This window comes from Orcinus orca, chromosome 9, assembly GCF_937001465.1.
Source record: "Orcinus orca chromosome 9, mOrcOrc1.1, whole genome shotgun sequence".
NCBI lineage: Eukaryota > Metazoa > Chordata > Mammalia > Artiodactyla > Delphinidae > Orcinus > Orcinus orca.
The window spans coordinates 22557002-22574358 of record NC_064567.1 but is presented as its reverse complement, the minus strand read 5'-3'; the positions used below and the strand labels follow the sequence as shown (position 1 = coordinate 22574358).

General features: G+C 39.0%; 1 protein-coding gene across 17 annotated transcripts in view; it reads left to right on the top strand.

Moving 5' to 3' along the window:
- The window catches only part of NRF1 (nuclear respiratory factor 1), a 136846-nt gene that overhangs the window by 74095 nt on the left and 45394 nt on the right, over positions 1 to 17357 (top strand). For 16 of the 17 annotated variants that reach the window (XR_004484591.2, XR_004484592.2, XR_004484593.2 and 13 more), the window contains 3 exons: positions 10178 to 10336; positions 11364 to 11561; positions 12620 to 12721. Coding sequence is in view for 11 of the 17 variants with exons in the window: in XM_033432470.2 (XP_033288361.1) it covers positions 10178 to 10336; positions 11364 to 11561; positions 12620 to 12721 (459 nt within the window). In the remaining 6 variants the exon portion in view is untranslated. The remainder of the gene's footprint in view (positions 1 to 10177; positions 10337 to 11363; positions 11562 to 12619; positions 12722 to 17357) is intronic. The other variant, XM_033432478.2, reaches the window with a different exon arrangement.

Genomic DNA, 17357 nt, shown 5'->3' with positions numbered 1-17357 from the left:
TTGCAGAAAGTTCCAAAAAGCAAAACTTGAATTTGCAGTGCTGCACCTATTTACATAGCTTGTACATTGTATTAGGTATCTTGGTAATATAGAGATGGTGTAAAGTGTATGGGAGGATGTGTGTATGGGAGGATGTGTGTAGGCTATGTGCAAATACCGTGCCATTTTATATAAGGGACTTGAGCATCCTCGGATTTTGCTATCTGTGGTGGGGTCCTGGAACCAATCCCCCGCAGATACCTAGGGGTGACTGTAGTACTCAGTCAATATCTGTTCAGTAAATGACCTAAGAGGCAGAGCAGAAATGAATCCAGGGCGTGGGTAACTGGGTCACAAGTCTCCTGAGTGGGTGTTCACTCACTGCAGACATTGATGCTGCAGCTCAGGAGATGGCGCTTTATTTTTACCTAAGTCTGAACTAACAACTTGGTTTGAAGTAATGCAGTATTTTAGAAATATAATGCTGAATTGTAATCTTTTGATTGTTGGATTCACAGATCTTTCTGTGGACACTTGAAGTATCTGGATAATGGTTCCGAAGGAAAGCGTTATCCAAACTTTTTTCCTGTCATTTCATACCTGCTGTTATTCTATCCCTAGGACCATTCTGACTGGTTAAAGAAAACATAAAGTGAATCTTATCTGATTAATGTACAGAATCTACTCGGTATCTCAGATAGAAAGTACATCTAAAGCTAACTAAGCTTCTGATTAAGAAGCTTACTTAATCAGAAGTAAGGAGTCATCATTAAGGAGAAGGAGTACACTATGTTTAGGTAAACTCTCCTGCGATGGGCATGTTTTGCTTCTTTGTCACATTTGGCGTGTTAGGTCGAAATAATCTGAGGTTTTTATTATATTAAATCATGGCTACTGATAATTAGGAAAATTTGGGGATGGTCACAGAAGTCAGAGCAAACAGTTTAATTTCACATTGGAGGTAAAACATTTAAAACTATTGTTTTCCATTTTTATGAAATATGCACTCAGTAGAGCTTGGTGCAGTGGTACATCCAAGGGAAGCTGATACTAAGTCATGAGTCGGTCTCAGAGGTACTTTGTTGGATGCGTCTTGTTGGATGCATCTTCTTTATTGTTGTACATTCCCTCCTTACCCGTCTCACCGCAGATGACGAGTAAAAAATAATGCATAACAAATAAAACAAACATGGTGAGGAGGAGTGAGCAGGGTGATGAAGAACCCAGCTTCCAGCTGAACAGGAATTTCTGAGGAGTCGGATCCAGCGGTTCCTCCCCCCACAACCCTTTTTTTTTTTTTTTTTAATTGTGTTTTATTTTGTTTGCCTTAAATATTTGCTTTCTTCTTAATGTTAGCAAAACACCTTTTTTTTTTTTAAACTTATTGATCCTAAAGCCTTTCACTATTAATGGTAGTAAAAGCAGGGTTCTATTTCAAACCAAACCTAGATAGGCAAGGTTATGGCAATATAAAGCATCATCAATAGAATTACATTGGTACAATTTTTCCAGAGGGCAGGTTGGCAAAATTTTAAATGTGCATGTCGTGCCCTCCAAGTAAGCAAAGATGTATGCTCATGGCATTGTTTACAGTAGGAAAGTCTGAGAACAGTGTGATTGAATAAATTATAATAGTGGTGTTTAGAATTTACATGGAAAGAAGAGCAGTTTAGCCCAAAAAAGAGACTATTAGTGACTGTGCAGTGAAATATTAGACACTAAAAATGATGATTTGCTCTCTATTGCAGTAGAATAATACTGTGGTATATTAAATTAAAAACTAGTTATAAAATAGCATTTCTTATGTACTCTAATTTGAGGGGTTTAGGGTTTTATTTTTGTTTGTTTTCTTCTACTTGGGGCGGGGACGGCTAGATTCCCCCCCCCCCCCCCAGGGAATTCAAGATTGAGTTAATTGATCTCATTTGTTTAAAACATGCACACGAAACTTGCCTGTATGTGTGTGAGTGTGTGTGAAACTTTAGATGGATATACACCAATATATTAACAGTGATTATATATGTGTGGTGGCATTATGGGTGATTTTCAGTGTTTTGTCTAATAAGCATGAATTTCTTTTATAACCATAGAAACCCCAAATTGAATTTTTTAAAGTGTAAGTTTGTTGATGTTTCTGCTTTGTTTTGTCCAATGATTTTTTAATGTTCCAGTGAAGATGTCAACTCTTTTCTCTCTCTCTCTCTCTGTTATTTTTCTCTTCTGTAGCTACTGCGTATTGGAAGGCACAACACTAAGTTCTTTACGGGAGTATCTCATTTAAACCTTGCTCTCCAGTGTGAGAGAGAGAGAGAGAGAATGTGTGTGTGTGTGTGTGTGTGTGTGTGTGTGTAATTTCTATTATAGTCAAGGAAGAAGAGCTCAGATATGGCCTGTAGCCATAAAGGACAACGTAAGTTTAAGTGGACACCAATTCTAGAGTTGAAACCATATGGATAATTCATGACTTCCTTGAAGTGATAAAATTCCAGAATTATAAAAGTGCACTGGAATAGAGATGGACTTTGGGTTAACCAGACAGCTCTATTAATCATCTTATCTGCACTGAATGCTATGGAGATAACTAATGTTTATATTGATGACCCTAATTTACAAGTATAATTCCATATACAATCCTAAGATGAGTTGTGAATCATCCAAAGAGAGTAAATTATATTCAATATTGTTCTAAAGTTATGTGTCCCATTATTTTAATTCTTTACAAATTAGGAAGTTAGCTGGAAGATCTAGTCTTTAAATCCCCGTTCTACTACATAGTAGCCTTGGTTCTCAGTTTCATCTTATGAAAGTGAGAATAATACCTGCCCTCCTACCTTATGGAGTTGGAGGAAGAAAAAATGAGATGTTATATTGGAAAGTACTTTGAAAACGAAGGAATTACACAAATGTTATTACTAATTATTAATACTAGTTATATACGTTACCTATATTAACTTTTGAATAATCTGAACATACCATTTCTCACCCATTTTTCACTTAGAGCAAGTTAATGAACCTAGATTTTTTTTTTTTTTTGCTCAGCAGTGAAGTGGCCAATACAGGTCATAATGTATTAAAAAACTGAGGCATAAAGAGAGGAAGCAACCTATGAAGCAAGCTAGTGACAAACAAATAGAACTTAGGGTGGAGTCCATACTGGCAGTGCTTTTCTTCTGCCTCTCTCTCTCCTCCTGCCCCCATTACTGTCTCTCCCTCTTTTTTTCAATGAAACTATACTGCCATCATCGCTCAGACTGAGTATCTCTGGTAATCTACACTGGACAGTTAACTGTTGTAAAAGAATTTCTTGACTTGCTCCAGCAACTATCAAAATTGTCTTCTGCAACAGGTTGAAGTTACATATAACATAGTATCTTAAATTCTGTGTGAGCTGAATGTCCTGATTCTTTCAGGAAGCGGCTCTGTAGTTGTGGTTTTTGTTGTGTTTTGCTTGTTGGTTTTGATAAAAGTGTAATTCTATACGAGTAAATAAAATGTTTACCTGAAAAGCTTCTGTTTCTACTATTATAAATATATCTTGATTCTGAGAAAGTCTTTTTTGGTGTATGTGGTAAAAAACACATAGCTCTGCAGTATTTTTAGTGAAAAAATGAAAACTTGAATTTCTAGGCACCTTTAAGAATAGTGGCTAGTGGCTAGAACTTATCCCATTTCTGTCTGCCTCTTTTGTGTAAGAATTGAAGGAGGTTGAGAAAAGGCTTAGGAGAAGAAATCATTAATATGGTATAGATTCTGCAATCGCATTTACAATGAAATAATGAAGTCATCTTTTTCAGAGATTTTGAAAGCCAGGTCAGCAAAATTTTCTTGGATACTTCAGACCAGAGACCAGAGGATGGGCTAAATTGTGCTTCTCAAACTTCAGTATGCATAGGAATCACCTGAGAGTCTTGTTTGTTTAAATGCAGATTGTGAATCAGTAGGACTGGAGTGGGACCTGAGATTCTGCCTTCTAACTTCTAGGTGATGCCAATGCTGCTGACTCACAGACTACACTTTTTTGGGTTTTTTTTAACCTCTCTATTGGAGTATAATTGCTTTACAATGGTGTGTTAGTTTCTGCTTTATAACAAAGTGAATCAGCTGTACATATACATATATCCCCAGATCTCCTCCCTCTTGCGTCTCCCTCCCACCCTCCCTATCCCACCCCTCTAGGCGGTTACAGAGCACCGAGCTGATCTCCCTGTGCCATGCGGCTGCTTCCCACTAGCTAGCTATTTTACATTTGGTAGTGTATATAAGTCCATGCCACTCTCTCACTTCGTCCCAGTTTACCCTTCCCCCTCCCCGTGTCCTCAAGTCCATTCTCTACGACAGACTACATTTTGAGTTAAAGGACTTGTATTGTTTCTTATAGAGTCTTTAAGCAATAATTATGATTTTGCTAGTGGAAAATCAGTTATGTTCTTTACGACATTTGAGTCCTATGGGAGTCTCTTGTTCTTGGGAGGTTGTTAATCTTTTTGGACTTTGTGTTAGAAGAGATCCAGGCAAAGAATATAATTATAGAAAAAATATCTCTGGAAAGACCAGTCCAGTATTACTGGTTAAAATCCACTCCTTTTCCGCCTCTCCCTTTCCTCTCCTCCCTTGAACTTATTGCCCTCCTGTTACTCTCTCTGGGGCAATCTTCGTTGCTTTAATATTCCCTTGGAGTGATGATGCAACAGGATAGAAATTCTTTACAAGTTTTCAGGGGAAACCTTCAGAAGCACTCAACACAGCGACTGTTTCTTTGAAAGAAATTATTCACAGGGATTGACATGTTTTACTTAGAAAACATTCATCAGTTATCAGTTTAGGTTTTTTGAGTATTGTTTTGTTTTGAAAAAGCATAGATCTGGCCTCTTCTACCTAAAGAGTAGAAAATTATGCTAAGTGAAATATACCAAACACAAGGGACAAATATTTTGTGATTCCACTTACATGAGGTATCTAGAATGAGCAAATTCATAAAGACAAAGTAGAATAGATGTTACCAGCGGTTGGGGGAAGTAGAAATGGGGAATTATTGTTTAATAGGTACAGAGTTTTTGTTTGATGATGAATTCGTTCTGGAAATAGTGGTGATGGTTGTACAACATTGTACTTAGTGCCACTGAATTATACATTGTACATTGTAGAATGGTAAATTTCATGTTATGTATATTTTACTACAATTAAAAAAAATTTTTTTAAAGAAGAAGGGCTGGATAAAAAGTATTTAAATTAGTTCAGTGGTCCTTAAACTGGCTGCACAGTAGAACCACCTGGGGAACTTAAAATCCTAGTGCCCAGGCCACACTCCAGACCAATTAAGTCAGAATCTTTGGGGATGAGATATAGGCTTCTGCAGTGTTTAAACTCCCTGGGCAATTCCAGTGTGCAGCCAACTTTGAGAACCACTGTTGTAGATCACAGTTCCCAGCTGTTTCTCCTACTGTTGTGTCAGAATCTATGTGCAGAGTAGGCTTTTCTTACTGTCTGAAATGATCAAAAAAGGTTGATGTATATGATGCCATTCCACATTTTGTAAATTTTAGGTAAGCAGAATGAGATTAAGGGAATATAATAGAACGCAGCATATATTGAGAGTAAAATAATTGAGGGGTATATTCAGGAATACCAAGAGCAGGGAGCACGCATATAAATTCCATATTCAGGACAGAACTAGATTAGGGAAAAGTAGTTGCATATTATATGACAGAATATCTAGAACAGATTAATATTTCTTTCAAATTAATAAGAAAATTAGAAAAATAAGCAAAGCATTACGAACAGTTGTAAAAAGGAAAAATAGTAAACATAAAAAGAGTCTCAGCCTCACTGGTAATGAAAATTAAATCATTTCCCTAACATCCGATGAGCCAAAATAAGAAAGCAGGGTAATTAAAAAATGTGAAGGCGACCCCTGGGGCTGCACGTGAACCCCCAGGCACCCTGTGGCCTCGAGGCAGCCGGCAGGCAGGGGTCAGGACCTGCCCCAGCCTAGAGGCTGTGGACAATATACAGGTGACAGAGCTATGCTCTCATTTCCTTTTGGAAGCAAAATGAAGGAAAAACATGAAAACAAATTAAAGATTTAAAGCTTTTTTTTTTTTTTTAATGTGTGAAGGGAGGTTTTGAAATAATGGGTATTGTTCTGTACCATTGGTGGGAATAGGACTGACAAAGTCTTTTAGGAGGACAGTTAGGCAGTATCTATTAAAATGCATATACACTTTAACCAGCAATTCCACTTTTCTGCTACAGAAATACTCACAGGTGTGTTCAAAGAAGCATGTACAAGCACTGTAAACAACCTAAAAGTTTATCAATAGGAGAATGGTTAAATAAAATGGAAAAATCTATACTGTGGATACTAAGCAACTGTTTCTTTAAAAATGAGATTATTCTAGTTGTACTACTGTGAGAAGATCTCTATGGCAAAATGTTGAGTAGAAAAAGTGAGTTATACTAAAATATGTGAATACGTGTGTTTTCTTTCATCACATAAAACTGCCTTTCCAGCATGTATTTATGTAAATGCATAGAATTTGGCCTGTACGAAAGGATGTTCATCAAATGGATGCCTCTGGACAGGTGACTAGATTGGGGAAGGGTAGATCAAAAAGAGAGCTTTGACTTCATCTGTGTTATTTAAATTTTTATACAAAAGAGTACAACTAGGATAAGGTAGCAGAAACTGACTAATCTGAGACTCCTTCAAAGAGAGGGTGGAATTTTAAGAGCATTTTGATTAATGGGAGGGAGACAGTGTAATGGGTAGATGGGGTATGGAGATAGAGAAGCAGAAGTGTTGGCCTGAGAGAGGAGTGTCTTCATTGGCTGTCCCTTGAATTCTCTAATTTTATCTTTCCTTCCAAACTTGCTCTTCCCATGTTTCTATGGGAATGTGTTTTATGGGAAAATGCGATTAAGAGAAACCAGTGTTTCTGCTAGCACTACTACCGAACATGGGGATATAGGATTGGTGTTTCTAGTAAGGAAAGCCACTTTCATTATCTCTGTGAACAGAGGTCAGTGGTACAAATAATTACCAAAAGTGAGCAAAAAAATCATTTTGCTTTTATTTTCTAATGCCCTTTAAATATCCATTTGAGTATGATTGGGACTGTCAACCTGGAAGTTCATAATTTTAAATTACAGTTATGAAGCCACAGTCCAAAAATTCTTCACTTTTCCTTCCCTGCTACATTGCTGTTTTCCTGTAGGGTATAGAAAATATCACCTTTCAGTGTGGTTTGATTTTAGCTACCTTCTCTTTAAATCTGTTACATATTCTCTGATCTCTTCAGTAGATATGGAGTTGGCAAACATTTTGCTTTGAAAGGCCGTTTCTTGGTTACTGAACCTAAATGGACATCTGGAGCCTCAAAATTCCTCATCTCGGGTACATGCAGAGCAAAGAGAGAGGAAATGGGAGGAGAAGGGTACTTGGGAATATATAAGGATAATGCATTGTTGGACAGCAGAGTAACAAAATTTACAAGTGGAAAATTTCTAGCATAGTAAGAAATATTGTTTCATTTTGGCCAGATTAAAACTTTCAGTTTTAGAAAATCTTTTTTTTAAACCATCTGTGATTTCCACATAATCTTTACTATTGATTGCCACTGGCATGAATTTAATATCTTTTTTCTTTGCTGAGTGTGCCCTGGAAGGAGTGGTATTTTCTACTCTCTGCTGGTTTGAGGTGGGCTTACTGACCACGCCGGGCACTTGAAGCCCATCTAGAGCCCTAAATTAGAATGAGAGGCCGGGAAAGCTTGTTGCAGCCCAATTAAAGGATAGCCGGAGAGGATAGGCTTTACCTTTGCTGATCCTGTTGATTGTCTCCCCTGCGGATTAAAGACAAACCTTCCTTAACAAGCGCATTGAGTAGCTTGGGTTTCCAAAACTCTCCAGGACCAGTAATTAATCCAACTGGTAATGAGAGCACAGTGCTGAATTCTGGAAAGGAATCATTTAACTCTTTCTATACTGGACAGCTCATTTACCCTTATTAATATCCCTTTATTAGCACTAGTTATTTGGGACAGTATGAAAATAATCTGGTGGAAAATTGCTTCTTTCAGTGAAGTCACATTATCTTTGCACTTAAAAGCAAAGATTGTCCTTCATCTCTAAACTGTGCAGTCTTGAAAAGTTAACTTTTGTAGTAGAAAGTGCTTTTTGCCTCTTGTTTGATGTAGGGGCAAATTTTGTACAGTTGATAGTTAGTACTTTAAAAAGCTAAGATCTGACTCTGAATTAGAACTTATTAATTTCACTCTGGGCCCATTTTTTTAACTTAATGAGGTTTTTGCCTGTGGAAGTAACCTTTCCTTTGTGCTGCTTCCGTTTCTCCTGCCTCTCATATTAGCCTCTACTGTCTTCTTCCTGGGGCTTTGAAACATTTCCCATCCAGAAATTCTAGCACATAAAACATCTTTTAAAAACTTTCATTTTTTGTTAATTTAGAGATATTTGGCCTTCTTATTTCATTATTTCCTCACTCTGCTGGGCGTGGATATAAAGAACTCTCCTTTTGGAGACTGGTAATGGGATTAAAAGAAAGAGGAAGACTTATAAAAGTCTGTGGTATGAGTTTATTTTGTTTATGCATCTGAGAAAGCTATTATTTCTTTATATGAAGAAATATAAATATTGTGTGTGAGGACTAAGCCTTTTCCTTCTCTATATAACTGAGGCTAGAAAAAGACACTCCCAGGAAGCCAGGATAAAGGGAAAAATGACTTTGAGATGCACTTTCTTAAAATAACTGAAGAAGTGACCTCATGAGCCAGCTGATAGCCTGGGTTTGCAAATGGATACATTTCTATTAGCCTGCTGCTTGATGCCACAGAGCCAAATATATAACGGAGTATATAATACCCTATCCTGCAGGCAGGAGACTGTCTGGGAGATGGGGGGTACTTAGAAGGAGGTGAAATGGCAGGCTTGGGGCAAGAATTAACAATGTAAGTACAGTCAGCAAGAACTATCTTTATTAGGTAAACATTACTGATTTGGTTTCATGCTTCCCTGTTATGTACTAATTTCTGTCATCTTCTGGTAAAATAGTATTTAAATGAGAACACTTGATATTTAAATAGGCTCTTTAATACAAGTTTTGCTGTACTCATTAATACTTAAGTATTCCCATTTCTATTTTTTTTCTTTCTCTATTTTACGGCTACAAGCCCGTGTCCTTGCGTGTGACTCATGCTAAAATTGTCCTCTCCTTTTGGTCTTAAGAGGCACTATGAGTGTGTTCTTAGATGAAGGATGCTTATCTCTGGTATACTATAGACCACCAGGTTCAAAGGAAAGCAGTAGGTCTGAGGAGGAAGATTATAACTTGATAAACTGCTTCTCTTGCCAAAAATCATTGTCAGCAATTGAGAATATTCACAAAGTAGGCTCCCCTTCTCCCCCAGTATACACACACAGCGTGGCTACCATGCCAGGAGATAAAGAAAGGTAGTTGTTTCTGTGGTTTAACATCTGTCTGGTCTGGATTTGATTTGTAAAATAAATTTGAATGAAATTCATTAAGATCAACACATGCTTCATTACGTATATCTATATGTCAGACTCATAGACATTGGACTATCTTACTAGAAACTTTTTAGAAGAGTTTTAGGGTTATTTTCCCTTTTTATTAAGTAAAGCCCATTTATTTTCATATATTTTGTGACCAATCATGTTACCAAACTCTCATTGTTTATAGTAGTTTTTTCATTTTATTCTCTGGGGATTTCCAGATACACAGTCATACCATTTACAAATAGTGGTGATTTTATCTGTTCGTCACCTCTTATTTCTCTCATCTAATTGTTCTGATTACTACCTCCAGAACAACATGTTGACCTTGACACCATAAATGCATGGACGTTCTAGAAGGGAAATAAGCTATAGCATCAATAGTACCTTAGGGGGCGGAAATCAAACATGGGGGCAGATATTCTTGATCTTATAGGAGCAAGTGTATGAAATACAGCTTAAGATGTACTTTACCAACGTATGTATAATTCTCCATCACCCATGGAGCTATAGTGACCTATGAGAAACAGACGGTTCTCACAGTCACATTTTGGGGCTCTCCATAACCCTCCAGGAAGGCTCTCTTTTATAATCTTAGAATTTGTTGGGAGGCACAAACACATCCCAGACGTCTTTCATGACTGCTGATGACCACACTCTTGTTTTCCAGGCCCAGCTTCGGGCATTTATTCCAGAGATGCTGAAGTACTCCACAGGTCGGGGAAAACCAGGCTGGGGTAAAGAAAGCTGCAAGCCCATCTGGTGGCCTGAAGATATCCCATGGGCAAACGTTCGGAGCGATGTCCGCACAGAAGAGCAAAAGCAGAGGGTGAGGGTTCCTCTGGCCTGAGTTTCCTATTGCTTTTCCATTCTGAATCAACCACCTCATTTTTGTTATTCTACTTCTTATGCTATAAAGTCTAAAAACATTTGTGTAATAGTCAAACCTATCCCCCAAAAGAGGTTTGATATTCTCTGATTTATAGCCTTTCCCATTCATCACTCCATCACTGTAAAGACTTGGGATGGCTCTGTGAATTTACACTTCTCTCTACATAGTTGCCTTTTGGAGCAGTTTTAATTTTATAAGGTGCTTGGAAAAACTAACGAAACTTGAAGTAAAAGGTATTAATCACTTTGAAGACTTGAAATGTCCTTATTTCTGATTAGCAAGCATCACTGTTGAAAATATAAATATAGAGAGATGTGAAGTTAGTGAAGTCTGCTGATAATGAAACATATTTTAAAAGAGAAGAAAGACTAAACCAGGTGTCCTCCCTTACTTGTTCTGCATATTCATTTTTTTCAGTTAGCTTTAAAAATCTACTGAGGATTTCAAATAAAGGGACTTCCCTGGTGGTCCAGTGGTTAAGACTCCACACTCCCAATGCAGGGGGCCCGGGTTCGATCCCTGGTCAGGGAACTAGGTCCCTCATGCTGCAACTAAGAGCCCACATGCCACAACTGAAGATCCCACATGCTGCAACGAAGATCCCGCGTGCCGCAACAGCAGACCTGGCACAACCAAATAAATAAATAAATAAATATTTTTTAAAATCTTAAATGAAACTCTTGACGAAAGAGTAACCTTCTTCTGTGAGAAGTTTAACAGTTGGCCTCAGGAAAACCCAAAAGTTAAACCCGACTTTGATCAGGAAGGAAACCAGTGTGAAATTGTTGGTACTTGGTGCTGAATTTCTTTATGTCCAAATCGGTCTGTGGGAAATAATCCTGAGAGAGTTACTCCATGCAAGTTTGGTTTGGTTTGATAAATAAGCAGCTGCTTATTCCACAGTAGAACTGAATAACCAACTTTCTTTGTGACTTAATGTGCTTTTCTGGTCTTTTGATGACAGGTTTCATGGACCCAGGCACTACGGACCATAGTTAAAAACTGTTATAAACAGCATGGGCGGGAGGACCTTTTGTATGCTTTTGAAGATCAGCAAACACAAACACAGGCCACAACCACACACAGTATAGCCCATCTTGTACCATCACAGACTGTAGTCCAGACCTTTAGTAACCCTGATGGCACTGTCTCGCTTATCCAGGTGAGTAAACCTTCTGGTTACCAGATTGTGATTTCTGAGGCAGATCAGTGGGCACCTCACCTCAGACTGGAGAAAGTTGTCTTTTTTTTTTTTTTTTTTTAATTTATTTAATTTATTTATTTTTGGCTGCGTTGGGTCTTCATTGCTGTGTGCTGGCTTTCTGTAGTTGCAGCGAGTGGGGGCTACCCTTCGTTGTGGTGCGTGGGCTTCTCATTGTGGTGGCTTCTCTTGTTGCGGAGCATGGGCTCTAGGCGCACGGGCTTCAGTAGTTGTGGCACGTGGGCTCAGTAGTTGTGGCTCGCATGCTCTAGAGCACAGGCTCAGTGGTTGTGGCATGTGGGCTCAGTAGTTGTGGCTCGCATGCTCTAGAGCTCAGGCTCAGTAGTTGTGGCACACGGACTTAGTTGCTCTGCGGCATATGGGATCTTCCCAGACCGGGTCTCAAACCCGTGTCCCCTGCATTGGCAGGCGGATTCTTAACCACTGCGCCACCAGGGAAGCCCAAGAAAGTTGTCTTTATATAAATTCTTGTATTAATTTTATACAGCTCCCCAAGATCTTCCTACCTGAACTCTATTTTTTGAATAATATTTTAAATTGTTTGCATTTTGCTAAATACAAAGCTATAGGTAGCATTTCTAGACATTTCCAAATCAAAGCACTGTAAAAATGGCTTCCTTTTTTTTTTACCATTTCACTCGCTCAGTGGCCAGGAAATATTCCTTCTGAATTACCACTTCTGAGGTGAAACGCAATTTGTTGGTAGATAGAGGGAGCGTCTAAAATTCAGATTGGGGAGAGAGTAGAAAGTTGGTTGACTGACACTGGGCACCAATGATGAAACATGATGGCTTCTCATAGTGACTTATATGGTTGAAGTAAAACTCTGAAACTCATGTTAGTGTCTGAGATGTGATTTTAGTAATTCATTTCGTATTACAAGGCATATTAATCATTACCTCTGCTGAATTTGGGATTATCTGAATCTTAACTTCTGAGTAAAGGAGAGGTTGGAGGATCCATCCACTGACACATCACTTTCCATGTTTTTTCTTTAGGTTGGTACGGGGGCAACAGTAGCCACATTGGCTGATGCTTCAGAATTGCCAACCACAGTCACTGTTGCCCAAGTGAATTATTCTGCTGTGGCTGATGGAGAGGTAAGAAAGGATTCTGTCTGTTTCCACTTAAATACTCAAATATATAGGTGAGGGAGAGGGAGGGTCCAGAAGATGAAGAGACTGTAAGTAGCCTACACGTCTGTAGCATTGATTTATTTAAACCGTTTAAGACATCACACCATGTCAGTTTTGTGAAGTAGCTTACCCTGTGTATGTTAATTATAACAATCGAAATTTATGGATCCTTACGATTCAGGCATAACTGTCAGGAACTTACAATTGTATATTTGTAACATAGGATTTAGTACTTTTATGCTGTGAATCCCAAAGAATTTAATCTTTGGACTTTATGAAAAAAATCAGATCATTAAAACTAAAGCTGACTAAAACATTCTTTGAAGGGATATATATATTTGTAAATCAGTAGACATGACTTATTGCATTTTAAATGAGCCTTTGAAAAGACTTCACAAGAAAATCCTTTCCTGGGAATTCCCTGGAGGCCCAGTGGTTAGGACTCGGTCATAGCGCTTTCTTTCACTGCTGTGGCCTGAGTTCAATCCCTGGTCAGGGAACTAAGATCCCACAAGCTGCGTGGCACGGCCAGAAGAAAAAAAAAAAAGGAACAGGAAAATCCTTCCCTATCAAAACTGAGATAATTATGGGATGTTAACTTAAAGGAAGGTAGCTAACCTTTATTGACACTCGGTAAACTAAGCACTCCTCAACCCTAGGAAGTATAGGTTCTGTTATCATCTTTGCTTTATACATGATGAAACTGAAAGGTTAGGTGACTTGCCCAAAGGCACAGTGTAAGTGTTGAAGCTGGGTAACGCAATTAGAAAAATGTTGTCTAAGCTCTGAGCCATTAGTGAAGTTCAGGAAAGGGTTCGTTAAGTCACTGTGGACTTTTCACCTAAAGATTATACTTCTGAAATTTGAAAAATAGTCAACAAATGTCAAAGAGCAATATCAGAAATAAAGCTAAAAATATTATCTCACCCTTGTTCAAAACCATGGAATATTTCCACTCAGAACACCACAAAATCACTATCATTTGTGCATCTCAGGAAAGGGAGAGAACTGATACACGGTCATGGCTAGCAAGGTGAAGAGAAATACAGCAGGCTTCTGTCAGCCAGCATGTGTTGAGCCCCCCCGCTGTGCTGCAGTTGAGGTGTTAGATATGTAGCGTTGATTTACACAGGAACCCTGCTCTCAGGGAGAGAGAAGCATCTGCATAAATGAACTGTGGTTCCTGCTGTCAGAGAGGCTGCAAAGTGGTCTGTAGCTTCAAGAGAGTTTCCAGTGAGGGAGCCTGGGAAGATTTGGGGCAGGAGCTATCCTTTGCTGTTCCAGTATAGAAAGGTAGAAGTCAACAGATTTACTTTTAAAGGTATACAAACATCATGAAAGAGAATGGATTAGCTGAGGGGAAAATTCGTCAGTCCCCAAACACTAAAACTAGAGGACAGACACTCCTTGAAGTGTGAAAGAGGTAGCAAAGACAGTGGTGGGTACATTTATGGGATTTGTTACTTTTTACTTTTTGACTCAAAGTTATTTAGGCATCTCCCTACTGAATGTTTCCTGGGTACTCTTTTAAAGAAAGTAACTTTGAGTTGCTTAAACACTTCTCTAGAGACTAATTCTTTGAAACCCATTTTACAGAATAACTTCACACAACCAATGTATCCAAAAGTTCATGGAAAATATGAAGGATACAAAAATCTTAGTCACATATCTATGGCTTTTCCAGCACACTGATGTCGTTTTAAAGTCATCGTGTGGAAGTGTGTGAATGATATATACAAATAACCTGTTGGTTAATACCCAGATTCAGTCAGATTAAAAAAATTCTAACCCCACACTTACAATGAAACAAAAATATGAAGAAAAGAAGCATAGGTTGTCTCAGAAAGTGGCTAAATGTTTTAGAGTCTATAGTTTGCTTCTATGTGCCATCTGATTAGATGTTGACATGGTTGTCAGCATCTTAGTTTTGAGCCATGAGGACTGTAATTAGAATATCTCACTGACTTGGGACAGATAAGACCATATCAAGCCAACAAAGCATTGCATCAGGTGCCTCAGTAGAAACATCCTACTGCCTGTATGTAGCATTGTTTCTCCAAGGAACAGAAAGTTATTTACAAAAATAAACAATACCTATACTTCTGGAAGTTTTAAGGTTATTTTGTTATCCTAGCCTTGCCAGTGAGAGCTCTTACATTAGATCATACTGCATTTAACATCCAGTTGCAATTGGTTACATTTATAAGAAGGACCTTCTGTGGGCCTGTCTCTTCTGGTAATAAAATGGTCTCCCAACTCTGAGTACTCTGTGTGCTGAGATTATCGAATGATCTAAGTAGTTATAAAGAAACCAAAAGAATCTCTAACCTAATGCAACTTAAAACTAATTAGGGACACAGAACAAATTACATAAACATTTAGAAATGAATAAGGAAAGAATTTCAAAATAATATGAAATAAACTATATGTATTTCAAAATACACAATTTCCATTTTGATGGCATATTTACAGTACAAATGGATTTGAGAATTTATTCTGTGGTAAGACCACCAATTGGTATGGGTGATATTAATTGCATTATGTGTCAGAAAAATTGAAATTTGAAAGAGAAATGATATCTGATAATAGTAGGACATGTGCTTCTGTTAGAAGAAGAAACCAAAGTACAGAGACATTAGAGACATGAATTTTAAACTGAACCATCAACACATGTAACAGTTTTGAAGTAGCACAGCTTATTTTAGGTGGGGTTTTTTTGAATATCAATTTATGAATATCAATTGAATATCAGTTTATTTGAAATATAGGTATGCTGAAGAGCAAGTAGGGAGATCTGAATAAAGGAACATGTTCTTCATCTATCCATTAAGTACATGCTTTCTGAGCCCTGTGCCAGACACTATGTATACTATAGGTAGAGGAGAGTAAAGACCATTCTTGGGCTTCCCTGGTGGTGCAGTGGTTGAGAGTCCGCCTGCCGATGCAGGGGACACGGGTTCGTGCCCCGGTCCGGGAGGATCCCACATGCCACGGAGCGGCTGGGCCCGTGAGCCATGGTCACTGAGCCTGCGCGTCCGGAGCCTGTGCTCCGCAAGGGAGAGGCCACAACAGTGAGAGGCCCGTGTACTGGAAAAAAAAAAAAAAAAAAAAGACCATTCTTGCTCTTAAGGAGCACACAGGTAGGTGGTAGAGAAAAACACATCAGAGAAAATGGCAATCAGATAAGGATCTAGTAGAAGCAAGCCCAGGGTACTGTGGAACCCAGAGGAGAGGTCCTGAGCCTTGGACTATAGGGAGTTGTCTTTAAGTGGAGTTGTCTTGGCTCTAATCTCACCTGAGCTCAGACTAGAGGGGTGAACAGGAAGCAAAGGATGGGAGTTGTGTTCCTCTCAAAGGGAGCATCACATGCAGTGCATCACAGTGTGAAAGTGTGGAAAAGCCAAGGTGGTTCACGATAGCAAGAGAGACAAGGATAGCCACAGTTTGAAGGGCCTCACTGTAGTGGGTCTCTCTCAGAAAAGCACAGAAGCTAACTGTACATCTTCTGAATATCTTTCCCTTCTAGAGTTTGTGGCCTTTCTCTGGGACATGGTGACATCCAGGCATAGATAACCACACAGTGGCTCCCAAAAGATGGAAAGGGAGCACAGCAAGAGCTCAAGCAAACACAACTCTAAAGCACTGAGACTCAAGAATAGGAAATTCCAAAGAAGCGTTAACACTTAAGCTGATTTATTTATTACCTGTCATTACTCTGAACAGAAATCTCTTCATCTGCTTCTTCCCACTTCTCCACCCTTTATCACCATCCATTAATCTAACTTCCTTAAAGTATACTGTGTATGGCAACATTCTAATACCATTTTCACTACAAATACAGCTGTAACCGAATGTATATGTATTAAGTTGCTGCCGTAGAGTATGAGTACTTGAGAGAGCTGCACTAGGCCATACTCAGCAATGGGATGGGCAGAAATATAGAGGGGCAGATCTGGAAAGAGGAAAATGCTACAGGGCTGGCCAGCTTCAGCTGGTGTTCTGAGTGGAATCATCAACCATCTATGGATTGGCAGTGTAACTTGCCATCTAAAGTGGCGTTGTTTGCAGTGATGCTCATTGGAATAATGAGATCAAAGAGGTAATACCTTAAGAAGCAAGAGTTTCGTGAATTCCTGAGTGGGCAACTTTGCAGCTCTACAGGAAGGAGGTAGGGTATCTCTGGCTCTTAATGTTGGGCCCTGGAGGCTTGCTGGCACAGCCCACTGTCTATAAGAACTCAGGGCGAATACTAATGTAGCTCAAAGGAATGTCTCATTCTCTGGGGAGCTTTTGACAAACATTTGGAGGAGCACTGTGACAATCCAAGTATAGCAGTAGAGCCAAAGCGGGAGGCATTTTATTTTATTTTATTTTAAATTTTGTTTATTTTATTTTTGGCTGTGTTGTGTCTTCGTTGCTGTGCATGGGCTTTCTCTAGTTGCGGTGGGCGGAGCCATTCTTCGTTGTGGTACGCGGGCTTCTCATTGCGGTGGCTTCTCTTGCTGTGGAGCACGGGCTCTAGGCTCGTGGGCTTCAGTAGTTGTGACACGTGGGCTCAGTATTGTGGCTCACGGGCTCAAGAGCGCAGGCTCAGTAGTTG